This window comes from Drosophila grimshawi, unplaced genomic scaffold (assembly GCF_018153295.1).
Source record: "Drosophila grimshawi isolate 15287-2541.00 unplaced genomic scaffold, ASM1815329v1 contig_848, whole genome shotgun sequence".
NCBI lineage: Eukaryota > Metazoa > Arthropoda > Insecta > Diptera > Drosophilidae > Drosophila > Drosophila grimshawi.
Genome location: NW_025063692.1, coordinates 2,679,780 through 2,701,895, shown reverse-complemented (window position 1 = coordinate 2,701,895; position 22,116 = coordinate 2,679,780). Strand labels below are relative to the sequence as shown.

Sequence of the window (22,116 nt, the reverse complement as noted above, 5' to 3'; positions counted from 1 at the left end):
GTATATACATATATATAAATATATATATATATATATAAATCTGCCAGACTGCTTGCAACAGAGTATCTCTATCGAAGCTTGCAGCGTTTGTCTATTTTTGTTTTCTAGGCAAAAATTTGAATAAAATTGTAATTTATTTTTGTGGTCGACAGTTTGCAAGCCAGCTCATTAATCAACGTCTTCTGGAGCCAGCATGGTGCACATAACGTGGTTCTCGACTTCAACTCGACATGGCCAAATTGGGCGCCAAAGGGGGATCACAGGAGTGGGGGAGAGAGAGTGATACTTTTGGCGCTTATATGCTGGTCTGGCATGGCTAATCAGTTGCCAATGTTCTGGTGGGCGTATCAATCACATAGATAACACAAAACAAGACGAGCTATATTAGTGTGTGTGTATAAGAGAGAGAGATGGAGAGAGATAGAATGTCTGCCCGTCTGTCCATTTGTAACGCCTGTCATGTTATTCGAATGTTATTCGCAGCGTATGCGACCCGCATACTGAAAAGATGCCTATTAAAATAGAAGCTGCTTTTGAGCAGGCTTTAAGCCAAAAGACAACTTGGCTACTTTTTTGTTTTGTGGCACGAGTTGCATTTTGAGGGAATCGGCTAGCAATTGTATCGTGTTTGCCGACAATTAGCTAAAAGGGCGTTAACTGTTGCTTGTTGACTGAAGCTGAGGTGGGCTGGAACAAGTACAAGTCCAGCTAATCAAAGTACACCAAAGTCTAGGTACCCTTCTAGCAACTTGCTTACACGATTTAGATGTAAAAAAAAATGTGATCGAATCTAACAAATACCGATATTTGACTTCAGATTTGGTATTTTCTAAACAATAAAACAACAACAAAAAATGTATAAGTATAAATGTGATCGGACAAATCCAAAAACATTTATTTCGTTATTTGGTTTTGATTTTGATTTCTTCAAGATTTATTGCTTTTTAATTTCTTCAATAGTTATTGCTTATACTTCAAAAACAAATTAATCATAATTTTTAATGGTATTCAAGCGATTCTTTTCCAAAATTTATGTGTGCACTACTATTATTTGGACATAACATAACAAAATGCAAGTACCCTCTGCCAAATAAAAGAACAGGGTATACAAACAAAAAGGGCGGCTTCTAGGGGGCGTGAAGGGGTCGTGTATACGTACCCAGGGCAGCGTGAAATGTGAATCAGCTTTTGAAAAGACTTCCGCGTTGCAGTACACTTATGCAACACACACACACACACACACACGCGATAGAGAGAGTTTGAGAGAAAGATGGATTGTGCTTTTAAGTTTTGTAGACAATTTTTTTGGGTTTTATTTAATTATTTTTAAAAATTTTGTATACGTAGTAAAATATATACGAACAACAGTATTATTAAACAACCAACTGGCAACGTAGGCAAACAACAACTGACTGACTTGAACATTTTTGACATTTAACTCGATGCGTGTCTGTGTGAGTGATGTACCTGCCACTATTCTACCTGCCACACACAGAGACACACAGTTATATCTATATATCGTTAGGCTGGCAGCCAAGCAACTCGTAAGTCGCGTTTTGAGCCTCCAGCTCACTGATAAGGTGCTTATCGCACATAAAACATAAACAAACAATGCGGGCAACCCACAAATTCAAACAAAACAAATAAATGACTCAAACATCAGTTCACTCTACACTCAGAAAAAAAATATTCTTAATAGCTTCTCTGGCATATACAGTGAGCAAAAATTAAAACATATTTTTACTTTACTTTAACTTGACATTAATCGTGACAGAGACTCAAACTCAAAACCAGAACCGCAACCGAATTCACATGCGATTCGGTTTGATTGGCTGATTTGGCCAAATACATAAGATAACCATTTTATTTGGAAATAGTCGAAAAACATGTTGTTTCCAGAATTCTAGGTCATATTTTATTGCAGTGCAGAAAATGCCTTTTCGCCTTTGCCTGTTTGAACATGTCCCGCCCAACTATGTGACTCGATAAGCAACAAGTGTGCCCCTGCCTCTGAGGGGGTGGTGAGGTACTGGTCGCTGTATGACTGAAAGCACTGTTTGCTCAATTTCAAGTCAAAGCACTTCATAGCCCATTTAACTTTATACTACATTAATATATACATATAATATATATATTGTGTTTTGTACATGAGGTTTTCAATCAATCGATAAAGTCGATCAATAAATTTTTTTGTATTTAATTTTTTGCTTTTTTTGTACACTTTTTAAGAACCCGCATATTATTTTCAAGGATTATTATTGTATTAGATAGTTGTGCTAAAAATTCCAAAAATTTCTTTGGTAAACCCTAGCTACAAAGGCAGCAATTTTATAAAAAAAAAAATGTGAGAACAGACATAGCCCTTTAAGAGTGTCAACACCGTTTGATGCCGAGTGGGGAGTGGGGGATTGGCCATTGTTTCAATCATTAAGAGACTGTCTTAAATTCGATGACTCTCGCTCTAAAACTGTTTTAGGGAATTAATGGGAATCTATCTTCCGAGTTTAACAAGTTGGAATGCTCTAGTTGTGACAGGCCACAAGTAAAGCTATAATAACACCTACAACTTAATATGCAACGCTGGACGTAGCATACGATATCGATATTGATCTATATATCTATATTGATCTTTGGAACTATTCAAATTATATAGTCGAGAGTTCGACTAGGTAATAAGCTGAATAAGTAATTATGTCAGTTTGTTCAATATGAAAGTACGTTTAGGTTAACAAAATCTGCGTTTCTTATGAAATTTGTACAGTTTAGCAATGAATCAATATTCTAATTTTAAATCAACTAATAATTCAAGTTCAAAACCCATAAATAAAACTCTTTGATTTGATTTCATTATCACACACAACATGAACTTATCTTAGTATCTGTCATTAATATTTTCGTAGCTGGCAGTAATCGAAATTTAGAAATCGTTTGCGGCTGCTGTGTTCAATTCTTCAATGTTCAATGTTATCTTCTGTTGCTGCTTCAATATTCTGCGCTGTTGACTTTTTTGTTTTGTTTTGTTGTCGCTTGGGGTATTTATATTTTTTCCTTTTTTAAGGCGAAGGTCATCATCAAGGGGTAAAGTCGCTGCCACGCCTCGTACATTTATAGACGCTGAGATAATGTGGCGCGCCAGACTCCACAAACTGGCGACTGACTAACTCTAAATGGAGCCACCACCAACTGGGGCACATAACACAAACAGCTGCCTGTAGCCTACTTGGAGCTCCCACAGAGCGATAAATAGACACGTACTGCACTTGAACTTTGACGGCTATAAATATAAACCGAACGAGAAAAGAGACGAAGAAGGGGCAAGTTTTAATCAAACGCACACACTTCATCCGTCTGCGCCGTCTCCACTTGTGGTTTGGACTCTTATCAGCAGGCAAGCACAGAAACAAAGTATGCGATTATGTGTGTGGGAAAATGATAACAACAGCAACAAGAACAGCTACAAAAAAAAATCATTATTTGGTCACCCCATTTTTGGCGGACAAAAAAAAACTGCTAGAAAGTGTGTGCGAGTGCGAGTGAGAGGAGCAGAATAGGAGCAGTAGCCAGCGAGTAATCGATAGAAATACACACACAGACACCCTCTCTGCAAAGGCGTAACGGATATCGTAATAATGTCAAGGATTCGGATTCATTCACAATAGGCAAAGCCGATATTGCTGTTGACTAAATATTTGAACGAATAATTTGCAGTAATTGCGCTTAACTGTTTTTGCCGCTGCTGCTGTTGCTGTTGTTTTCTTATTGTGCACACACAAGCGCGCGCACTGTTAGAGATGGAGATAGAAAGAGCGACCAGCTGCATATACGATCAACACACACACCCATACATGTACATGCATGCAAGCGGTAAGCAGAGACGTAACGCACACACTCACACACGCACACACAATGTACAGCTAGAAAATAGTGCAACGGCATATTAAGGTAAAACTTAACGCTCTTTCCACACCATTTCACCGTTGCACCAGAAAAATGCACTCACGTTTTTTGATTGCAAGTTTTCTTGTCCACTTTCAACTTATTTACGCGCAAAACACACCAAACAACGGTTAAATTTGATTTTGTGGAAGAAAAAAAAAAAGAATAGCAACCCCGCTTCTGCTGCTGCTGAACAGAAACAAATGTTTTCCGATTGCGCGACGCGAGGGTGGTTTTTAGTTGCAATGGCGTTGACGAAGCGTTTTTATGGCGAACAAGAATGTTGTACTACGCGCGTCTTAGGCTTAAAACACACACAATTGCTTTGGCCGTTTTAAATCAATTGTTGTTGCTGCCTGCGCTTTGCGTTTACCGTCCGCGCTTGTTCACCGCCGTTTGATTTGTCCAAAGTCAGCGTTTTTCTTTTCAGTTGGACCTCGTCATGAGGTGCGCTAACTAGGGATGTGCACAACAAATATCGATATATTGATATGTCCAAAAGCAGCTCCAAAAAAGATCACTCAAGAAATACCAAAAAACGATACATAAGTATCGATACCTACTTGAAGCTTTGGCAACTGTTAAATCAAAAACAAAAATATATATTATTGTTATTAAATTATATACTTGAAATGTGTGTGCATTTTTTGCTATGCCATAATGTATATCCATCATGCAGCTCCTGGCACCACTCAGTTGGGCGGCAATAAAATGACCATCCTCCTCCCTTCATGTTCTCCTCATCTATCAACTTCCTGGCCACGTTCGGTTGCAATACTCCAATGTAATCAATTATTATCTGTTTTTCTTTTAACGTGTTTTGTTTTCTTTATTTATTTTTTTTCTGGCTTCTAAATTTAATTTGATGACTTGCTGGAGTTAACACAAATCGGTTTTAAGTTTTTCGAGAGAGATTCTGTCAGCCAAGTCAAGGCCCTTGCTTCAGTCTGCGTCAAGTGGAATACCCAATTGTCGTCCAATGTATATATATACCTTACAGCCTGTCAACTTCCAGCTGACAAAAAGTTTTTTGTTGATTCAGTGCCTTAATTAGGCATAATGAGCATACACTCAGGAAAACAACTTGTACTTGTTTTTAGATATAATTTCTAAATGTAAGAAAACATTTTTCTTACAATTACAGAACCCCAAAAATATGATGTTATTTTTTTCTAAGTGTACATATATGATTGATATATGAACATGTGGGTATACATATGTGCATTATTTAATTATTTATTTAACTTATACTAAAATATAAAATATAAGCTCAATGCTATTGGAGTTTGGACGAACTCGTCTAGAATTATTCTTCTTCTTGGTTTTGATTTTTGGTTATTGTTTGTTTTTTGATGAATGGCCGAGGAGCAAGGAGCCTCATTAGTTTATCAATTGATTGATGATGCTCCTTGCATTGGATGTGAGAACTCCTGGTCGTTGGCAACTAAGTCCGGTTAGTCCAGTTAAGGTCACAGTCAACGTTCAGCGCTTGGCCAGATCGGAGCAGCAATCACTCACAAGTACTCCTTGGAATGATGAACATCAGTTGCCTGCTGCAGTTTGAGTCGATGGCATATCGTGGCTCCCAAACCCAATCGCTGGCATTGAATCAGTTTGTGGCAAGTGCACTGCGCGTTTTTATTGTCGATTTCTATCAGCGGATGGCGCCATCCTTTATGCTAATCATCTCCTGTCGTCGCCGCAGTCCATGGAACTTTTATCGCCAGATAATGCAGTTGCTCTACGAGAGCGTCGACAACATGATCCTTCAATTGATTTATCACGATCACAATAACCAATCCCGTCGCATTCCCGGTCCACGTTTACACAATCTGCTGCTCGTCGATTCGCTGCAAGCCTTGCTGTGTGTAATAATTATCATAATTTTGATTGACGAGCTGTTTTTATTTACTGTTTTTTTTTTTTGTGGGTGCCTTCCTTCGATCAGGGACATTGAAATCCATACGTATACATCGCAGCTCGATGGCAGCGAGTATTATTTTATATTTCTGCAGCAGCGGGACGCGCTCATCCAGGTGGAGATGCGGGGCATATTCGAGTATTGTTGGCGTCATCAGCTGCTCAACTGCAACGTGATGACGCAGTCAGCTGCTGGCGAGATTCTGATGCACACCTATTTTCCGTATGCAGCCACAAATTGTGGCGCCATTCCCGTCCAGCAAATCAATCGATTTGTGGGCATCGCCTGGGAGAAGAACATTTACTTTCCAGCCAAGCTGCACAATCTGCACGGATGTCCACTGCAGATACTGCTGCGTCCAATTGTACCGTTTGTTATGCTGGAGCAACGACTGCTACAGGAGCTGGCCAGGCGCATGAATTTCAGCATGCATCTCGTCCAGAATCACAGCACGGAGCAGCAAATTCTGCAACTGGTGAGGAATAAGAAAAAAAGAAAAGAAAAGGATTTCAAATTGATATAAAACGTATTATTTTTATTTGTATTTACAGCTCGAGGAGCAGCGCGCCCACCTGGCCATTGGGTATATGAGGAAGCGTGTGGAGCATTCTTTTAATTTGACAGCGGTCTTTCCACACTACTCGAGCCGATTGGTCGGCTGCCTGCCACTGAATGCCCACAATTTGACGAGTCTGCAACTGTTGGGATTCCCCTTCCAAAGTTTCGCCTGGCTGGCCGTTCTCCTCAGCCTGCTGGCCACCGGCTGTGTGATGTTGTGGTCGCGCCTGGAGCACACGGAACGAACAAGCGATCTGCTGTCAGTGCTGGCCATCGCTTGGGGACAGCCGGCGTTGGGGAATGCGGGCATGCGGAATGTAGCACAGCGAATGCTCTCCATCAATTGGCTGTGCGGCACCCAGCTGCTGCGTGCCATGTATATGGCGTTATTCTTTTATATGCTGCGCCACCATATCCATCAGCGATTGCCGCGCACGCTGCACGAGATGACGGAGAGCGGCTATGTGGCTGTCATGAATCGCATAACGGCGGACGATCTGCAGGGAGGAATAGCAGGTGGAGGTGGAGTAGGAGCAGGTGCAGCTGGCATCGTCATCATTAGCAGTGAGCGCGAACAGGATGTGCTGCGATTGTTGCAAGAATTGGAGTCATCATCATCGTCACGGCGCATCTTTGGCATCCTGTCGCAGCAGACGCTGCTGCATGCTGTGCAACATTCGCGTTGTAGTGGCGCGTATTATGTGCTGCCGCAGAACATTGTCGAGCAGCAGCTGGCCATCTATCTGCAGAAGCATTCGCATCTGGTGCAGCGTCTGGACGAGCTAATCATCGCAATACGATCGGTAGGCCTGCTCCACTACTGGGCAGGTCAAATGGGCAGCGAGCGATATTTTCGCAGCATGCTGCTCCCCTATCAGGATAAACGGCTGCGGCAACCAGATCTGTGGGCCATCTACTTCATTATGGCTGGCCTCTACTTCCTGGCGACGCTTCTCCTCCTTGGCGAGCTCATATCGGCGCGCTGGCGACAACACAATTAATTGTTTTTTATTGTATCGAATTGTAATCGCTTACAGCAATGCAACAGAATGTTAACAAAATTGCATTTATGTTATCGTTAAACGATAGCAGCAACTGCCAGAAAATACAGTCTCTCTCAATTAAAATTTGTTCTTATAGCAAACATTCTCAAGTACAATGCTAAAAAGAAACAAAGGAGATCGCATTTTATTGTTTACGCTGTAATATTAGGGCTTTAAGTGCATATCGAATTTGAATTGTGCACATGAATGCATCGAATGTCAATAACTTGCATTTATGTTCCATAGAAGTCAGCAGAAAATACACACTCCTTCACTATCTCTCTCTCGCTCTTGATTAAACTATTAAACTAATAATAATGAAAATAAGTGTAAAAAAAATTGAAATGGAGTAATCTTTTCAAGGCTTCATCACATGTGCTTTTCATTCATAATTTTATTATGCAAACTCACAATTTTCAATTAAATGCTATAAAAAAAATACAACACATTTCCGATTGAAATGCCTAAAAGGAGTCAATAAAAATGAATCGATTGCAGTGATGTAATCGATTCGAATTTGACATGTTTTATGTAAATGCAATGCTGGCTTCAAAGATTTTTGTTGTTGTTGCTTAAGGGTTTTATAGCTTTTGGATGAGAATGGAGGAAGCGCCACCGCCTCCGTTGCAAATGGATGCGCATCCAAGTTGACCCGCTTGCAGGGTATGTGCCAAATGGGTGACGAGTCGGGCACCGGACATACCGATCGGATGGCCGATGGAAACGGCGCCACCATGGACATTCACCTTGGATGGATCAAGGTCCATTTTGCGTATGTTGGCGAGCACAACCAGTGAAAATGCCTCATTGATCTCCCACATGGCGACATCCTCCTTGCGGACACCAGCACGCTCCAACAGCTTGGGTACAGCGAATGCGGGTGCAATTGGAAAATCGATAGGATCCGTTTCCGCATCCTGAAAGGCGACAATCCGTGCCAAGGGCTTCAGGCCCGCACGCTGCGCGGCATCGGCGCTCATGAGGACGACAGCGGCGCCGCCATCGTTGAGTGTGGATGCATTGCCAGCGGTGACTGTGCCATTCTCACGCTGGAACACCGTCGCCAGTTTGCCAAACTTATCGAAATTCACCCGCTTGTATTCCTCATCCTCGGTAACGAGCACCTCCGGTTTGCGTTTTAACTGAATCTTGACCGGTGCTATCTCCGGATCAAAGATCTTATCGCTCCAGGCTTTCGCTGATCGTTTGTACGATTCGATGGCAAAGGCATCCTGCTCCTGGCGGCTAACCTGCATCTTCTTGGCTGTATTCTCAGCACAGTTGCCCATGTGAAACTTGTTGTACACATCCCAGAGGCCGTCGTGTACGATGCCATCGATCAAATTGATCCCGCCATACGGTGTGGCGCCACGTTTCAAATAGAATGGCACATTCGACATGGACTCCATGCCGCCGGCGACGACAACATCGGACTGGCCTAGCATCACCGACTGGGCGCCCAACATCACCGCCTTCATGCCCGACGAGCATACCTTGTTAACCGTGGTGCAGCAGACGTTTGTCGGCAGACCCGCAAAGATGGCCGCCTGACGGGCGGGCGCCTGTCCCAGGCCGGCTGAGACCACATTGCCCATGATCACCTCATTCACATCCGTCTTGCCAATGCCCGCCCGCTCGATGGCCGCCTCAATGGCCGTGGCACCCAGCTGGGTGGCGGTCAGTGGAGCCAGTTGGCTCTGGAAACTGCCGATTGGTGTTCGAGCTGCGGCCACAACAACAACATCGCTGCTCATTTTCGAGTACAAGCGACGCGCCTGAGCGCACAATTCCCGTCGGGTGGCTTGCAACATGGCTTTGTCTTCTAGATAACTGGGATGACTGGAATACCAATTGAATCGGATGACAACGAATTTTTATAATGTCGACCCGTTTAACCTGTTGCGACGCTTGCGTAACAATCAGCTGTTCTTACCGCAAACAGTGCTGCACAACATGTGATCGAAGATCGGAATCTACTCGATTTTGATGAACATCTCCGGCAAATTTCTATGTTAAGCTCTGAGATTTCTCCAGCAAAAGAGAAACTGGACTAGAAGCTCTGCATGCTACTGGGATCTGCATTGGTCGTAGAGTAAAATAATTAATTAATTTTTTTGACCTAGCAGAAATATATATAAACACCGAGGTTAACATAACATCACACTAGACAAAAGATGTGTGGTTTGCTTGTGATGTTATGTATAACAGGGACGAAGCAGTTGCGAAGCATACATAACAGCACTAAACAGATAAACTGTATTGTCTGCTTAGTGTCGTGAGTTAACATAGCGACATGCTAGACAAAAGCTGTCTGATCTGCATGTGATGTAAAGTAACAAGAACAAGATTTAATTTAAATTATAAAATTGAAATCCATAAAATTTGTGTTAAATATTAAATTAAAGATAAGGATTGTTTATGCCTCGAGTATACATATATATTTTTCAATTTGACGTTACAAGCACAGCCGAAGCCGCCTATTAAACCACCAAAATCTGTTGAAAATTATGAACTAAACTAGTTTCATTTGATTTCCTTGAGAAAAACGTATATTTGTTTTGAAGATTATTTGTATTTTATTTAAGCCAAAAACAACAATTGCAACTGCTAACAATTGAATGCAATGCAATGACGTTTATTATTACAATAAATATGGGTACTAATTATACCACTCTACTACTGCTGCTAAAAAACATATTTAAAATGTTTTGGAATATGTACTAATTGTATAATAGGAATACAATTGAATTATGTGTGTTGTGTGTGTCTAAGTTGGTTTCAAATAAAAAAATATTTGTACATCGAAATTAATAATAATAAAGTATATAAATATATATATACAATAAGTACAATCAGTCTTCGCAAGTAGAGATCTGCCCAATATGGGCACCACTTGTACTGTGTATATGGACTAAGATAATAATGCGTTTAGTGTTGTTTTGTGTGATGCGATTGTTTAGATTAGAAGCGCATGCCGCCACCTAAGTTGAGTCGCTTGGATTTCACATCCGGAGGACTCTTATAGTATCGCTTGCGGGGCGTTTGTGACCGAAGCGATACAATTGCAATATCATTATCGGGATCGTCGCTGTCGGCGCTGGTGAAGAGTGTGCGACGTACAGTTTGAGGTGCTGGCACCACATCGCCCTCATCATCCGTGTGCACATTGTGCGTGAGTGTAGTCCGCATTCGCGAATGAGTCCTCAAATGACCCGTTGCCGTTGGTGTTGTCCGTGCTGTTGGCCTAAACTTCTTGTAGACAATCAGGCAAATTTCAGCGCTCCCCTCACCACTGCAATGTTGATAGCCCAGCGTCAGGGTCACCTCAAGTGCATCGGTCGATTGATCGAAACCACCACCGTCGTCTGCCTGATGACATGGCTCAATTACGCCAACGGATTCAATGTAATGCAAATGCGTTCGGGTACGCGGAGGTGTCGCCAATTGCTCGGAGTAGCTAACATCAACGTTAACTTGATCAACGATTTCGGCGCCCACACGCGATATCGATGATTGTACAACATTATTATCATTATCATCATCATCATCAGCAGCAGCAGGATCATCAATACTTTCGGCACGAGGACGCAATGTGTGTGGTAATTGAATATTTGGTTTCGCTTCCCTTTGGTGGCGTCGGAGCACTTCAAAGCTGCGCGCATACCGATCCTTGAGCAACGAGACTCGAGCAGCATCGCAGGGATGTGCATCGACAAAGCCGACATGCTTGTAGCGACCAGTTAGGAAACTCGTTACGGCTGAGGCACCTTTGACGGTGCGTCCAATCAAGGTGAGAATGCATTCATCGGCCAGCTCTCTGCGTATTCCATCCTCGCTGATGTATTGAACAAATTGGCGCATCACTTGCGATGCGGACACTGTGAAGTGTATATAATTGGTGCAAACAAAGTACGATTATTAACTGTATTCACTTACGTGTCGGCTCAGCGTCCGGTTGATCCATTTTATTTCGTTTGATTTCTCCGGTTTTTAATGCAGTAATGAACAAATCTCAACACATTGGCATATGAGCACGGTTGTATGTGACTCGATTTGTCACGATATATCGGTGTTTGTCGATAGGTAGCAAGTGTGACCAGATACGAAATTTACTAAATGGAATAACGTGCCTTTAAACAGAGCAAAAGTTGCGAATTTTATGCGTCCAAAATACATTGTTACCATAAACTAGCTATATTTTTTCTGTTGCGCATTCTGAAGAATTCTAAAGTTTGCTATTAAGATAATGAAAAGTAATGCACATTATGTGGCATTCCAACGAAATTGATGTGCCAGCGTTGCGAAGAATTTTATTGCAACAATGTCTGCAATGTTTGCAAAATAACGTCTCTACCTATTTCCTTAAAGTCCATGAAATCGATGCCGGCTGCTGTTAGAAGTAACGCAACTAGGAAAATGGATGCTGCTGCCCCAAATGCTCCAAATCCGAATCAGATGCGTAAATTGAGCTTGGAGTGGCAAGAGTTGTTAAAGCCGCCAGAAAATGAGTTATTCTCGTGTTGGGTGACACACATCGAGGAGGAGGGTCTCATCTGGAATGGAAGTGGCCAAAACGGCTGTCTTGGAGCGCCTAACCTACAACCTAGCACACGAGATACCACATATGCAGCCGTGCAACTTTGAGTTGATATCCAAGGATGATTTGGTTGGAGTTGCGCTGGATAATAAAATGTTTGGGGGCGAGGTGTCTGATTAGCGCATCGGGTGCTGAGTGCGCCAAGGAGCGTCGTCTTTGGCATTGGCAAGCGTTTCGTTTTTTGGATCAAGCTGTGCACGTATTTGAGTGTGCAACTGAATTCGACTGCGACTGCACTATTTACGTTAAAAATTAGGCATTTTTATTCACTAATTTCACATTTATAAATATTACGATTATAATATGAAAAAAAAAATAAAAAAAATATTAAATATATATCATATATCATAGTTTTGCGGATGTGGATGCAATCGGGAAAGCAGTTGAGAAAGGAACTCACGTTAGTTGGATATATACATATATATATATATATATATACATACATATACAGTTGCGGTCAAAATAATTTGAAAAGAAAATGTAAAAAAAAATGTATCTGAAGACAAGCAACACGATCATTACAGAAGATAAGTAAACATTTAATGATGGCATAGCTGTAAAATGATTAGCAACAAAAGTCGAAGTTTTTAAATTGAGCACACGTACTATTATCTTGACCGCAACTGTATGTGTATTTTGTATATTGTATATTGTATATTTTATGTGTATACAGGTATTTACATGTGCACCACACCAGCTGGACTCAGATGTAGTCCAGCATGCCGCTAATTATATCGAAGGCATCCCGCGCAGTTGCCTCAATGGCACCGCTGGGCAATAGGTAGCCATGGACACCATTGTCCGCCAGCTGGAGCGTAAAGCTGAATGGTATCCCAATCTCATATGCGGCAAATGCATCCGAACAGCCTGGCCAGAAATGCAGTAGGAGATTGAGATTGATATTGGACATGATTGTGGGGTGAACATACCCGAACGCTGCTCAATCAGGTCGTTGGAGGAGTCGACCTTGTAGCGAGTTTTGCTGCCCTTCTTGCGTAACACATCGCTGCCCACCATGGCCACGTCCAGAAAATCATCCATGCGCTCCGTGTTGAATGTAGAATTGGCTTTGACCGGATAGGATACCACCTGGCCATAGGCCTGCAACGAAATGTACATCTGCAAAACGAGAATCGTGCTTCGGTATTAGTTCCGGATCAAAGGGATAATAATTATATAGCGAGGGAGTCTCCTCATGGTACCAGAAAAATAATTAATCTGGGAATAGGCACCAGACCAGGTCTTAGGATACTCACCGGTCTATGGTCTATTCATAATAATAATAACAATAATTGATGGATTCGTGGATTTTACTTCACCTTGATCTGTGTGCGATAATCCATGAGAAAGTCGGACACCGCTTTCGTTTCGGGCTCCGAGAAGGGCGATGGACCGGCATAGAATTCGTTGCAGGGCGCCTTGGAGCTGCCCCGCTTGCCCCATTGATATAGCCAATTGCGATCCAGATCGACGCCATAGCAGATCTTGTCACTAGGCCGCTTCTGTTGCAGCCACGTCATCGCCGAGCCCAACAATCCCGCTGGCGCCTTTGCCACATGCTGCGAACGCGACTTCTTCCAGAAGCGATCGTACTCATGACTAAACGCGTATCCATCCGGATTTAGCACGGGCATTATGTACCACGTCGTATTCCGTATAATCTCGTGCTCCTCATCGGTCTCTGCAAAACAATCAAATTAAAACAAGTGAGAAAACAAAGTAATTCCATCTGATAAGATCTGGTGCCACAAAACAGAGGCTGTGTGTAGCCAAGAAATACCCATTTTTCAAGGAGGTTTCTAGTAATCTACCCTCCGCCTGTTGAAGGATGTTACTACTAATATACTTTTCAAATTTGGTGGCTCGACAAATTGTGAAAGATATGCGCAATTGCAATTATCGATTTTATCCATATCCTAGCCTTCAGGTGGACGTAGCACCCCAATATTGACCAGCTTATGTACAAAGTTTCAAGGCTCATTTCAAAGTACCAATATACTCTGAATACCATCCGTATCAGAGTATACAAAAAATAACCTTAATTTATTTCTTTTATCAAAGTTAAAGACTGAAGAACCCATCTATTGAATGGGATTGCTTTCAAAATCACTGTACCCGGAATACTTGATGAATATCCGGCAATTGATATGTGCTTTTGTTAACATGTAGAAAACGTCTCCAATCGAGTATGTATTTGGATGAGCTCAAAAAAACACCCGACTACAATTTAAATTCCTAAATTTGTCGATGCTGTTTTTAGGTCCAAATTTTGTACAATAATATTCCGGACAACAAAAAGTAACACGTGAAATCTGTGTTGCGAGCTGCGAGCAATGTCGACGGCCAAGTGCCAGTGCATGGGCACAAAGCCAGGACCAGCGATGATGAGCCCGAGCGTGGCAACGCGTCCCGCTCCAATGCCCTGTCCATGCAAGAAGTGCCAGGATCGGGCACGTGATCTGAGAAATGTTCGGAATCAATCGATTGCCGACAGCAAGTCGGGCGTTTGCGGCAAACGCATTAATGGGGTGCCAATTGGTCGGCCCATGGACAACTATAAGGGATGCGCTGGCAAGGGACCAGGACCAGGACCAGGACCGGGAACGAGAACGGCAACGGGATCGAATTGGGGACCAGCCCAAAAGACCGAAAATTGTCAATGCTTTGCCGCGGCAGGAATACGACCAGGAACGGGTCCAGGCAGAGGTCCGGGAATGAGACCAGGAATGGCTGTAGGAATGGGTTCTGGAATGTCTACAGGAATGGGCTCTAGAATAGGCCCAGGAATGGGATCGGGAATGCAACCCAGTGGCTTTCGCGCCATCGCCTTTGGCTCTGCAAGCTACGGCCGCGAATCGAGCTTCGGTAATTTAAGCCACCGGGATGAGTCCGAGTCGCGTTCGCTGACAAGCGGCTGCCTCCATAGCGTGGACTATGGTAGCTTGATGGATAAGGATTTTGGTAGGGACACGCTGGGCCTGCTCGTTCACCTGAGGGGCAACAAGGGTCTGCTGAATGCCGCCAGCGGTGGCACGTGCAGCAAGCATGCAACGTGCGACAAACGTTGCGGCATCGACACCGAATGCTTCCCCGTCTGCAAGAAGAAAGTGGCCATCGACAGCGAAAGTGGCAGCGTCAAACTCGGTGGCACTGTCGGAATTCAAGTTTGCAGCAACGAGTACATTAATATGTTCATCAACTGCCTCTTGGAGGTGCTGGGCATACTGGTGTAAGTACTCAATGCACTCATCACCTTTCCATATTATTCAGAAAGTGAAATGCTCGCATTTCCAGCATATTGTTTCGATCGTGTAGAATTCTCATATTGCAGTTTTGTGTATTTATATTATTATCAAATTTTTGATGTTTTGAAAATTGCAGCTTCTTTGCCATCTGCACGATCGCATTCTGGCTGACGCTGGGTTATCATCTAGTCCAGCTGTTGATCAGCCTGATCCATGCCGATCGCAGTGTGCACATGGCCATTGGTATTGTGCTTGCCCTGCTAATACTGGCGTGCACCGTTACACTGTCCACGCAACCCGGTGGCGTCTCCCCAATCTTCAGCTGCAGCAAGTGCAAGCAGCCCAGCAAATCGACCAGTGTCAATCAAATCAAGCTGAGCATCTTTGCCAAAATAAAAGCAATGCTGCCAGTGCTGGGCAAAGAACAACAGCAGAAACAATCCAACAAGGACAAGTCGAGAGGAGCTCGCAGTTATTCGGATTGCCAGGGTCGCAAGATCTTCAATAACTTGCGGCGCAGTGCGCTTCTCATGGAAATGAAACAGCCCCCAACATGGATCATCTGGTTGAGCGATTTTGTCAACCGCTTCCTTTGTCGATCATAAAACAAGGCCATTACTTGGAAACGTATCAAAATTTGATATTAACTGCAAACAGTAATATTAAAGTACAAATCTAAAAAGAACCCATCAAATTTGTATAGTTTACATTGCGAAAAATATGCATATCGAGACAATGACACCCTCTTTTTAAGCTAAACACCACAAATTGAAACAGATTAGGATGTTTGTGCTCTGATACAGAAGAAGGTGTTCAGAGGCTGGAGCCTTGATCAAAGTTGGGTATTTCTTGGCTACACGCATCCTGTATTCTGTTGGGTAGCAGAGTATAGCGCAGTCGGGCAACGTTCTCAATTGTTGGGTGGTTTCTACTCACTGTTTGTGCGCATCAAACGCAACAGTTCGCTGATCATCCATGTAGCCGAGGCGGGTCCAATCCAGGCCATACCCTGGGCACCGGCCTCAATGAACACAGCATTGGCGCGTCCGGAACGACGCTTGTGCTTCAAACGCTTGTGGCTGGCAGCAGCAGCGGCTGTGGCCGCCGCAGCCATCTGCTTGGACTCGATCTTGACGACGATCAGCGGCCGACCCTCGTAGGAGCGACCAATGTGTATCAGCTCCACGAGATGTGTGTGCCGCATACGCATCGTCTCTAGATACTTGAGTATGTCATCGTGATCGTAGTACTTGTTCCAGGTCATCGTCGGTGCTGCCACCGGCTGTTTAGTGGGTCTCCTCGTGACCGTGGGCCTCTGATACATATAGTCGTCCTTGTTGCGCTCATACGCGATCGCCTTGCCCACGTCAAAGATGAGCACCTCGTGCGTTATTTTCTCAAAATCGAGTGTGCCCTGAAAGTCAACCAGCATCTTTGGCGGCACGAGCACATCGGTGAGTCCCCTATTAGTTGAGTAAACATTAAACATTAAACATTAAACATTAAACATTATCATATTGATTAACAACAAAAATAAACAAATTGAGATATGCAGAGGACGCACCTTAGGCTAGGTCCTTTCAGCCACTGCAGCTTGTTGCCATCCTCGCCCTTCTTAAACTGTTCGAGTGCTCGTAGCTGGGGCTCGTCCTGTGGCTTCAGTCGCCAGATCTGATACTTATCGTAGCTAATCCTTCGTGGCATCCCATCCCGATGTGCCGATGATGTTGTTGTTGTTGCTGTTGCTGCTGTTGGTGTCGTTGTTTGACTGGTGACACGCGTCACAAGGGCCTGCAGCAGCGGATTGCTGGTTGTGCTTGAGGTGCCACCATTGCCCGTTGCATTCACAATGTGATGCGCCAATATACCAATCCAGTTCTGTGGATTACGCAACGGATCCACAATCGTCAAAATTGGCACCTGCGGCGTCGGTAGCGTTGTCGTTGTTGTCGTCGTTGTCGTCGTTTTTTTACGACGTGCCTTCGGCTTGGGCGTCGTATCAAACCAGCCAGCAAACCACTCTGCAAGAGAGCGAGAGAGAGAGAGAGAAGGAGAGAGAGATAGAGTAGAGAGCGAGTATATCATGAATCTTTGGCTAAAATAATAATAGTTCTCACATCTCTTTTGGAAAATGCTGAGCAAAAAAAAATACTTGAAATATAGTTCAGAAATTATAAGTTATTATTATAATTTTCTCAGATTTCCCTTTCTAAAAACTAGATATGATAAAAACTCGTATTTGGAAAAAAATTGTATTTTGAAACATTCCCAGATGAGAAACCCAAACTTCTTTTGATTGCCCAACGATATGCTTCTTCATATTGAAGATTTTGAAGAAGTCTCGATTTGATCACCATAAAATGAGTCATATTTTTATGAAATGCTTTGAGAAGCAGCACTAGAACTATTATTTGGACCGCAACTGTAGCTGGTAGTAGGTGCTCTGAGTGTGTAGAAAGCGTGAAACAACTTCTAGGCGAGAGTATTGGGAACTCTAATTGGCAATTGATCTATTCTGGTTTCTACACAGACCAGCTACAGTTAGAACAATTCATTATTATATATAGTACATGTGGGTGTATCCACAAAAGTACTTGTCTTTTGCCATTTAAGTTGAGCAATGAGGTGGGTTCGAAAGGTACTCGAAATATGACAAACCAACTTAGTGTAGGTCTATGTGAACTGTGTATCTGCAAGATATAATTGTATCTACTTACTGTCATAGTCGGTTTCTTCGCTGGATGATTCAGTTGTTGTTGTCTTGCCAAATCCGAACCAGGACTCGAGCCAGCCGGCTGGCTCCTTGGTTGCCTGTTGCGGTGCTGGCGTTGGCAGTGTCGCTGGCATCGTTGTGGTGCTGCCAATCCTTTTAGTGCGTCGCCGCAGCCCAAACCAGGAGCTAAGCCAGCCGCTCAGTGAGCCACTCTCATCATCCTCATCCGCATCCCCATCGGAATCATCATCCTCGTCGGCCAGTGCATTGTTACTGTGATAGAGTGTATAGCTGGGATATTTGGGTTGCGTTGTGGGCGCCACATCGTCATCCGACTGGCCCGCGAAGCCATCAAAGATGCGCGCCATCGCCACCTGCACCGGATAGAAGATCATGCGAAAGAAGCTGCCAATGCCCGTATCCGAATAGGAATCGGCATCGGAATCCATATCTTCCTCATCATCATCCCCCTCATCATCGTCGTAGTACTCATCGCCACCTGGTCGTCGTCTGATGCGCTTTTTGCTTACGCTATTCTTGCTGCTTGATGGCGTTTCCTGCAATTCCAGCGATTCCAGTGAGTCCGCCTCCGTCGGCTGCTTTACCTCATTCGACTGCGTCTCCATCACGCCTGTGGTATTTGTGATATTGTTGCCCATTGGCAACTCCTCCATTGCACCAAAGTCGGCACTCTCCTCCGCTGAGCTGCTGTTCTCCTGCCCAACGCCCGATTGCATCTCGCTGCTCTCCTTATGCTGCTCCTTCCTCTTCTTCTTCTTCAGCGCAGTTTTAATCTTTACCACAACATTGTCATCATCATCATCATAATCACCATCATCATCATCATCATCATCACCAGTTATAAAATCGATTAGATCAAAACCCAAAGATTCGGAGCTGTGCCTGCGACCCACTTCCCGATGCTCGTCGCTGCCATTATGCTGGCGATGGAGCAGGTGGACGGCATGTGGTGCATGATAGCCACTGCCACCAGTGCCGGGAGCAGGTGGCACCGTCACCGTTGAACCTTGCCGCTTGTTTGTGCGTTTGCCGCTGCTGCTGCTGCTGCTGCTCCTGCCGGTGCTCCGCCGCCGACCACTGCTCCTTGGCCGACCACTGCTGATGGGTCTGGCGCCCACGGACTCCACCAATCTTCTGGCCGGCTCCACAGAGCGTCTTCGTCGTCGTCGTCGTGGTTGATGCACCGCTGGCAACTCAATGTAGCCATGGGAAACTACAAAAGGCTGGTCGTTGAATATGTTGCCGTTGGCAGCAGCCACTGCAACTCTTGTTGGCTGTGGCATGTGCGGCTTCTCCAGCTGCGTGGCCAGTTGGTGTTGGTCAGTTGTTGTTATTGTTGTCGTCGTTGGTCTTTGGGTCGTCGTTCGCTTGCCCAGCACAATTTGTGGACCTGTCACCGTTGTTGTTGTTGTTGCCGGCAACTTGTGGCCAGGTTGTCGCTTTGGCGTCTTTGGCTTCTTCAGCTTTTTCTTACGCTTGCGCTTGGGCCTGGACGTGGTCGTCGTTCTGGTCCGGATCGGGGTCTTCTTGATCGTTGGCAGCTTGAACAGTTGATCGCTTACGCTGGACGCATTGCTGCTGACCACCATTACGGGTGGCGGGCGGTGGATCAACTTGTTGTTGCCGCTCGCTGATGTCGCTGATGTTGCAACTTGTGGCTTCTTAGGACGCTGCAAGCGAATTATCTGCGGACGTGCTGTACTCGAAACGGGACGCTTCAAACTGGGCGTTGACAGCACCGATTGCGATTGGGCTTGAATTGGGGCACACTGCTGTTCGTAGCGCTGTTGCAATGCCAGCAGATCCGCATCGTATTGCGCCTTGGTCACATAAATCTCAATGGCATTGCTATCGTTGCCATTGCCCGGCGACTTTGTGTGGCGACCCACCTCGCTGATGGCATAAACAATGCCAGTTGCCGGATTTGTAAAGAATATGGGTAAACTGCTGTCATTTGTTGTTGCTGTTGCTTCAGCTGTTGTTGCTGTTGCTGCTGCTGCTGCTGTTGTTGTTGCTGCAGCTTCGGCTGGATTATCATGAATCATAATCAGATTCGATTGCACCTGCTGCGATGGCTCCATCTGTGGCAATTCATAGACAAATGGTTGCTGCTGTTGCTGATCGTGTTGCTGATCCTCTGCAATGTCATCAGTGTCAAATAGCTGAAAGTTTAACTCGGATTGAGGATTCGCCGGCTCTCTATAGCTGTAGCGGGGCACAAAGAAGTCCCCACGACGACGCCCGTTCGCCAGCTGGTCGCGTGTCCAGCTGCGTGTCTCACGCAGCAGACTGTCAAACTCCTCGGCGCTGGGGTGATAGCCAAAGTCATAAGCCATAATGCCTGGCAAAGGCACACCCGGCGCACCCGACAGACCCGACAGACCCGACAGACTGGCCAGCAGCAGGCGCAGCATTAGCAGCTTCACGACTATGTGAAATGTAGGCATATGTAAATATATTTAAATACATATAAATACATAAATATACACATACATATATATATATACATATATATATATATATATATATATATATATATATATATCTAAAAACAAAACTCGATTCTTGGATTCTTGGAATTAACGCGACCGCTTCACTACGCGTCTGGCTGACAAATGAAAACAACATCGTGCCCACTAAGAAGCCAGCAAATCCACCGACAGACAGACAGACAAAGAGACAGACAGACAGAGAGTTAGATAGTCAGAGCACACACAGAGCACAGCAGGAGAAACTCAAAGCCCAAATAGTCTCCCCCAATAGTGGCGAGTTTCGGCTGCTTGACTTTTGCCCGTAACGTTTGAGTGAAGATGTCGCTCGCTGCTGCTACTTCATCTCTTAAGTATTATTACACTCAGAATGCAGAAACTGAAACACCTAGTTTCTAGAAAACGCAATTTCTTCAAATTAGAAAATAACTCTCAAAAACTGGTTTGTTTTTTGTACCAGCTTTTTGGAATTATCGACAGTTTCTAATTCTAATTTATAATTGATTTGCCTTGTTATAATTTTGCATAGAAGAAGACGAGACGTCTCCAAGTCCGTAAAGTATATTGTATACTCTTAATCAGGCAGTCGAGTCGATGTACCCCGATTTTTGCTCAGTTTTAAGGGAATTTCGGTATAAGCTTGTTGGATTTAAATGTCAGCCGATTAACTACGGTCTACAAGGATATATATATATATATATAATATGTATTTCTAAAAGTTGATATGCAAACAGTTTTTACAACTGAAAAATGAGAGCGAAGTTTTTTTGCCAGTGTAGTACCTCGGCACACGTTAAACGTTGTAAGCGGTATTCGTACCGCCGCCTCCATCGCCTCCTCAGTCTCCTCTTCCATCTGCATGTGGAGCGATCTCCAATGTTCTGGCTGCCTCATTGTTGTCGACAAATCATCGAAGCATTGCAAATTGTCGATCTAATCATAGATGACAATCAACGATGACACTGTTGCACAGTGGTGCAAAAGTCTTTAGTGCCTCACATTACTCATCGTCAGTCGCAGCTTTTATTCAGAATTGCCAGTCCATAATTTTTCAATTAAAACTTGACTTGCAAATAATACTGCATTTAGCTATCGAAATGTAATTTTCGTTCAAAACTAATGTTATAATTCAAGCATATATATCCTATATCCTTATGAACGGAATATCTCTAAGTGCATTAACATATAACATAACATTAGCATAACATTAACATAACTTTAGCATGTTAACATTCAAAAGTTCTGTTAAATATTTAAATTCTTAATGCATTTTTTATCACATAAAGCACTATTTATTATTAATATCAGCTAAAAATATGGTTGCATATTTGATATGGAATAGCACTGATGATAATACAGCCAAATTCGCATGTGTTTTCCTTTGACAGGTGTCAAATTATCAACACGCCAACAGAAAGTCCGCCTATGAAATGAGAAAGCTTTAAATCTTGTGCATGAAGCTATTCGTGCATAAATTGAGGCGTTTCCATCTATTAAATGACTGCGCTGTTTTGCACTTCCTGTTTTTCAGTTTTGATTATGGCATTCCATAAATATATACATCTGTCCAAATACCTAATACCTCAACCAATA

General features: G+C 43.7%; 5 protein-coding genes across 5 annotated transcripts; 2 read left to right on the top strand and 3 right to left on the bottom strand.

Moving 5' to 3' along the window:
• Positions 1 to 5,292: 5,292 nt before the first annotated feature.
• LOC116805958 lies at positions 5,293 to 7,456 on the top strand. Its single transcript, XM_032741266.2, has 3 exons — positions 5,293 to 5,800; positions 5,885 to 6,332; positions 6,409 to 7,456. Exons 1-3 carry the CDS (start codon positions 5,469 to 5,471, stop codon positions 7,414 to 7,416), a joined length of 1,788 nt encoding a protein of 595 aa, XP_032597157.1. The 5' UTR covers positions 5,293 to 5,468; the 3' UTR covers positions 7,417 to 7,456.
• A 357-nt stretch (positions 7,457 to 7,813) lies between these two features.
• LOC6569245 (acetyl-CoA acetyltransferase, mitochondrial) lies at positions 7,814 to 9,661 on the bottom strand. The gene is made up of 2 exons (XM_001995664.2): positions 9,392 to 9,661; positions 7,814 to 9,297 (listed from the first exon to the last, which is right to left on the bottom strand). Exon 2 carries the CDS (start codon positions 9,267 to 9,269, stop codon positions 8,040 to 8,042), a length of 1,230 nt encoding a protein of 409 aa, XP_001995700.1. The 5' UTR covers positions 9,270 to 9,297; positions 9,392 to 9,661; the 3' UTR covers positions 7,814 to 8,039.
• Positions 9,662 to 10,010: 349 nt separating this feature from the next.
• On the bottom strand, positions 10,011 to 11,508 carry LOC6569244 (cell cycle negative regulator roughex). The gene is made up of 2 exons (XM_001995663.2): positions 11,395 to 11,508; positions 10,011 to 11,336 (listed from the first exon to the last, which is right to left on the bottom strand). The coding sequence occupies exons 1-2, from the start codon at positions 11,420 to 11,422 to the stop codon at positions 10,420 to 10,422; spliced, it is 945 nt and encodes a 314-aa protein (XP_001995699.1). The 5' UTR covers positions 11,423 to 11,508; the 3' UTR covers positions 10,011 to 10,419.
• Positions 11,509 to 12,539: 1,031 nt separating this feature from the next.
• On the bottom strand, positions 12,540 to 20,394 carry LOC6569242. The gene is made up of 7 exons (XM_032741429.1): positions 20,023 to 20,394; positions 18,018 to 19,989; positions 16,865 to 17,321; positions 16,237 to 16,763; positions 13,375 to 13,736; positions 12,985 to 13,174; positions 12,540 to 12,922 (listed from the first exon to the last, which is right to left on the bottom strand). The coding sequence occupies exons 1-7, from the start codon at positions 20,368 to 20,370 to the stop codon at positions 12,759 to 12,761; spliced, it is 4,020 nt and encodes a 1,339-aa protein (XP_032597320.1). The 5' UTR covers positions 20,371 to 20,394; the 3' UTR covers positions 12,540 to 12,758.
• Positions 14,334 to 15,984, top strand: LOC6569243. Its single transcript, XM_032741265.2, has 2 exons — positions 14,334 to 15,284; positions 15,437 to 15,984. Exons 1-2 carry the CDS (start codon positions 14,389 to 14,391, stop codon positions 15,903 to 15,905), a joined length of 1,365 nt encoding a protein of 454 aa, XP_032597156.1. The 5' UTR covers positions 14,334 to 14,388; the 3' UTR covers positions 15,906 to 15,984.
• Positions 20,395 to 22,116: the final 1,722 nt, after the last annotated feature.

Excerpts from the sequence above, each read along its gene's own strand:
- LOC116805958 (XM_032741266.2), top strand. The coding sequence starts at position 5,469 with ATGATGAACATCAGTTGCCTGCTGCAGTTTGAGTCGATGGCATATCGT. Across the intron at positions 5,801-5,884 it reads GATTCGCTGCAAGCCTTGCT|GGACATTGAAATCCATACGT; the intron begins GTGTGTAATAAT and ends TCCTTCGATCAG. Across the intron at positions 6,333-6,408 it reads AGCAGCAAATTCTGCAACTG|CTCGAGGAGCAGCGCGCCCA; the intron begins GTGAGGAATAAG and ends TTGTATTTACAG.
- LOC6569245 (XM_001995664.2), bottom strand. The coding sequence starts at position 9,269 with ATGTTGCAAGCCACCCGACGGGAATTGTGCGCTCAGGCGCGTCGCTTG.
- LOC6569244 (XM_001995663.2), bottom strand. The coding sequence starts at position 11,422 with ATGGATCAACCGGACGCTGAGCCGACAC. Across the intron at positions 11,337-11,394 it reads ACCGGACGCTGAGCCGACAC|TGTCCGCATCGCAAGTGATG; the intron begins GTAAGTGAATAC and ends TACACTTCACAG.
- LOC6569243 (XM_032741265.2), top strand. The coding sequence starts at position 14,389 with ATGTCGACGGCCAAGTGCCAGTGCATGGGCACAAAGCCAGGACCAGCG. Across the intron at positions 15,285-15,436 it reads GAGGTGCTGGGCATACTGGT|CTTCTTTGCCATCTGCACGA; the intron begins GTAAGTACTCAA and ends TGAAAATTGCAG.
- LOC6569242 (XM_032741429.1), bottom strand. The coding sequence starts at position 20,370 with ATGGCTTATGACTTTGGCTATCACCCCAGCGCCGAGGAGTTTGACAGT. Across the intron at positions 17,322-18,017 it reads CGAAGAAACCGACTATGACA|AGTGGTTTGCTGGCTGGTTT; the intron begins GTAAGTAGATAC and ends GCTCTCTTGCAG. Across the intron at positions 13,175-13,374 it reads ATTATCGCACACAGATCAAG|ATGTACATTTCGTTGCAGGC; the intron begins GTGAAGTAAAAT and ends CTCGTTTTGCAG.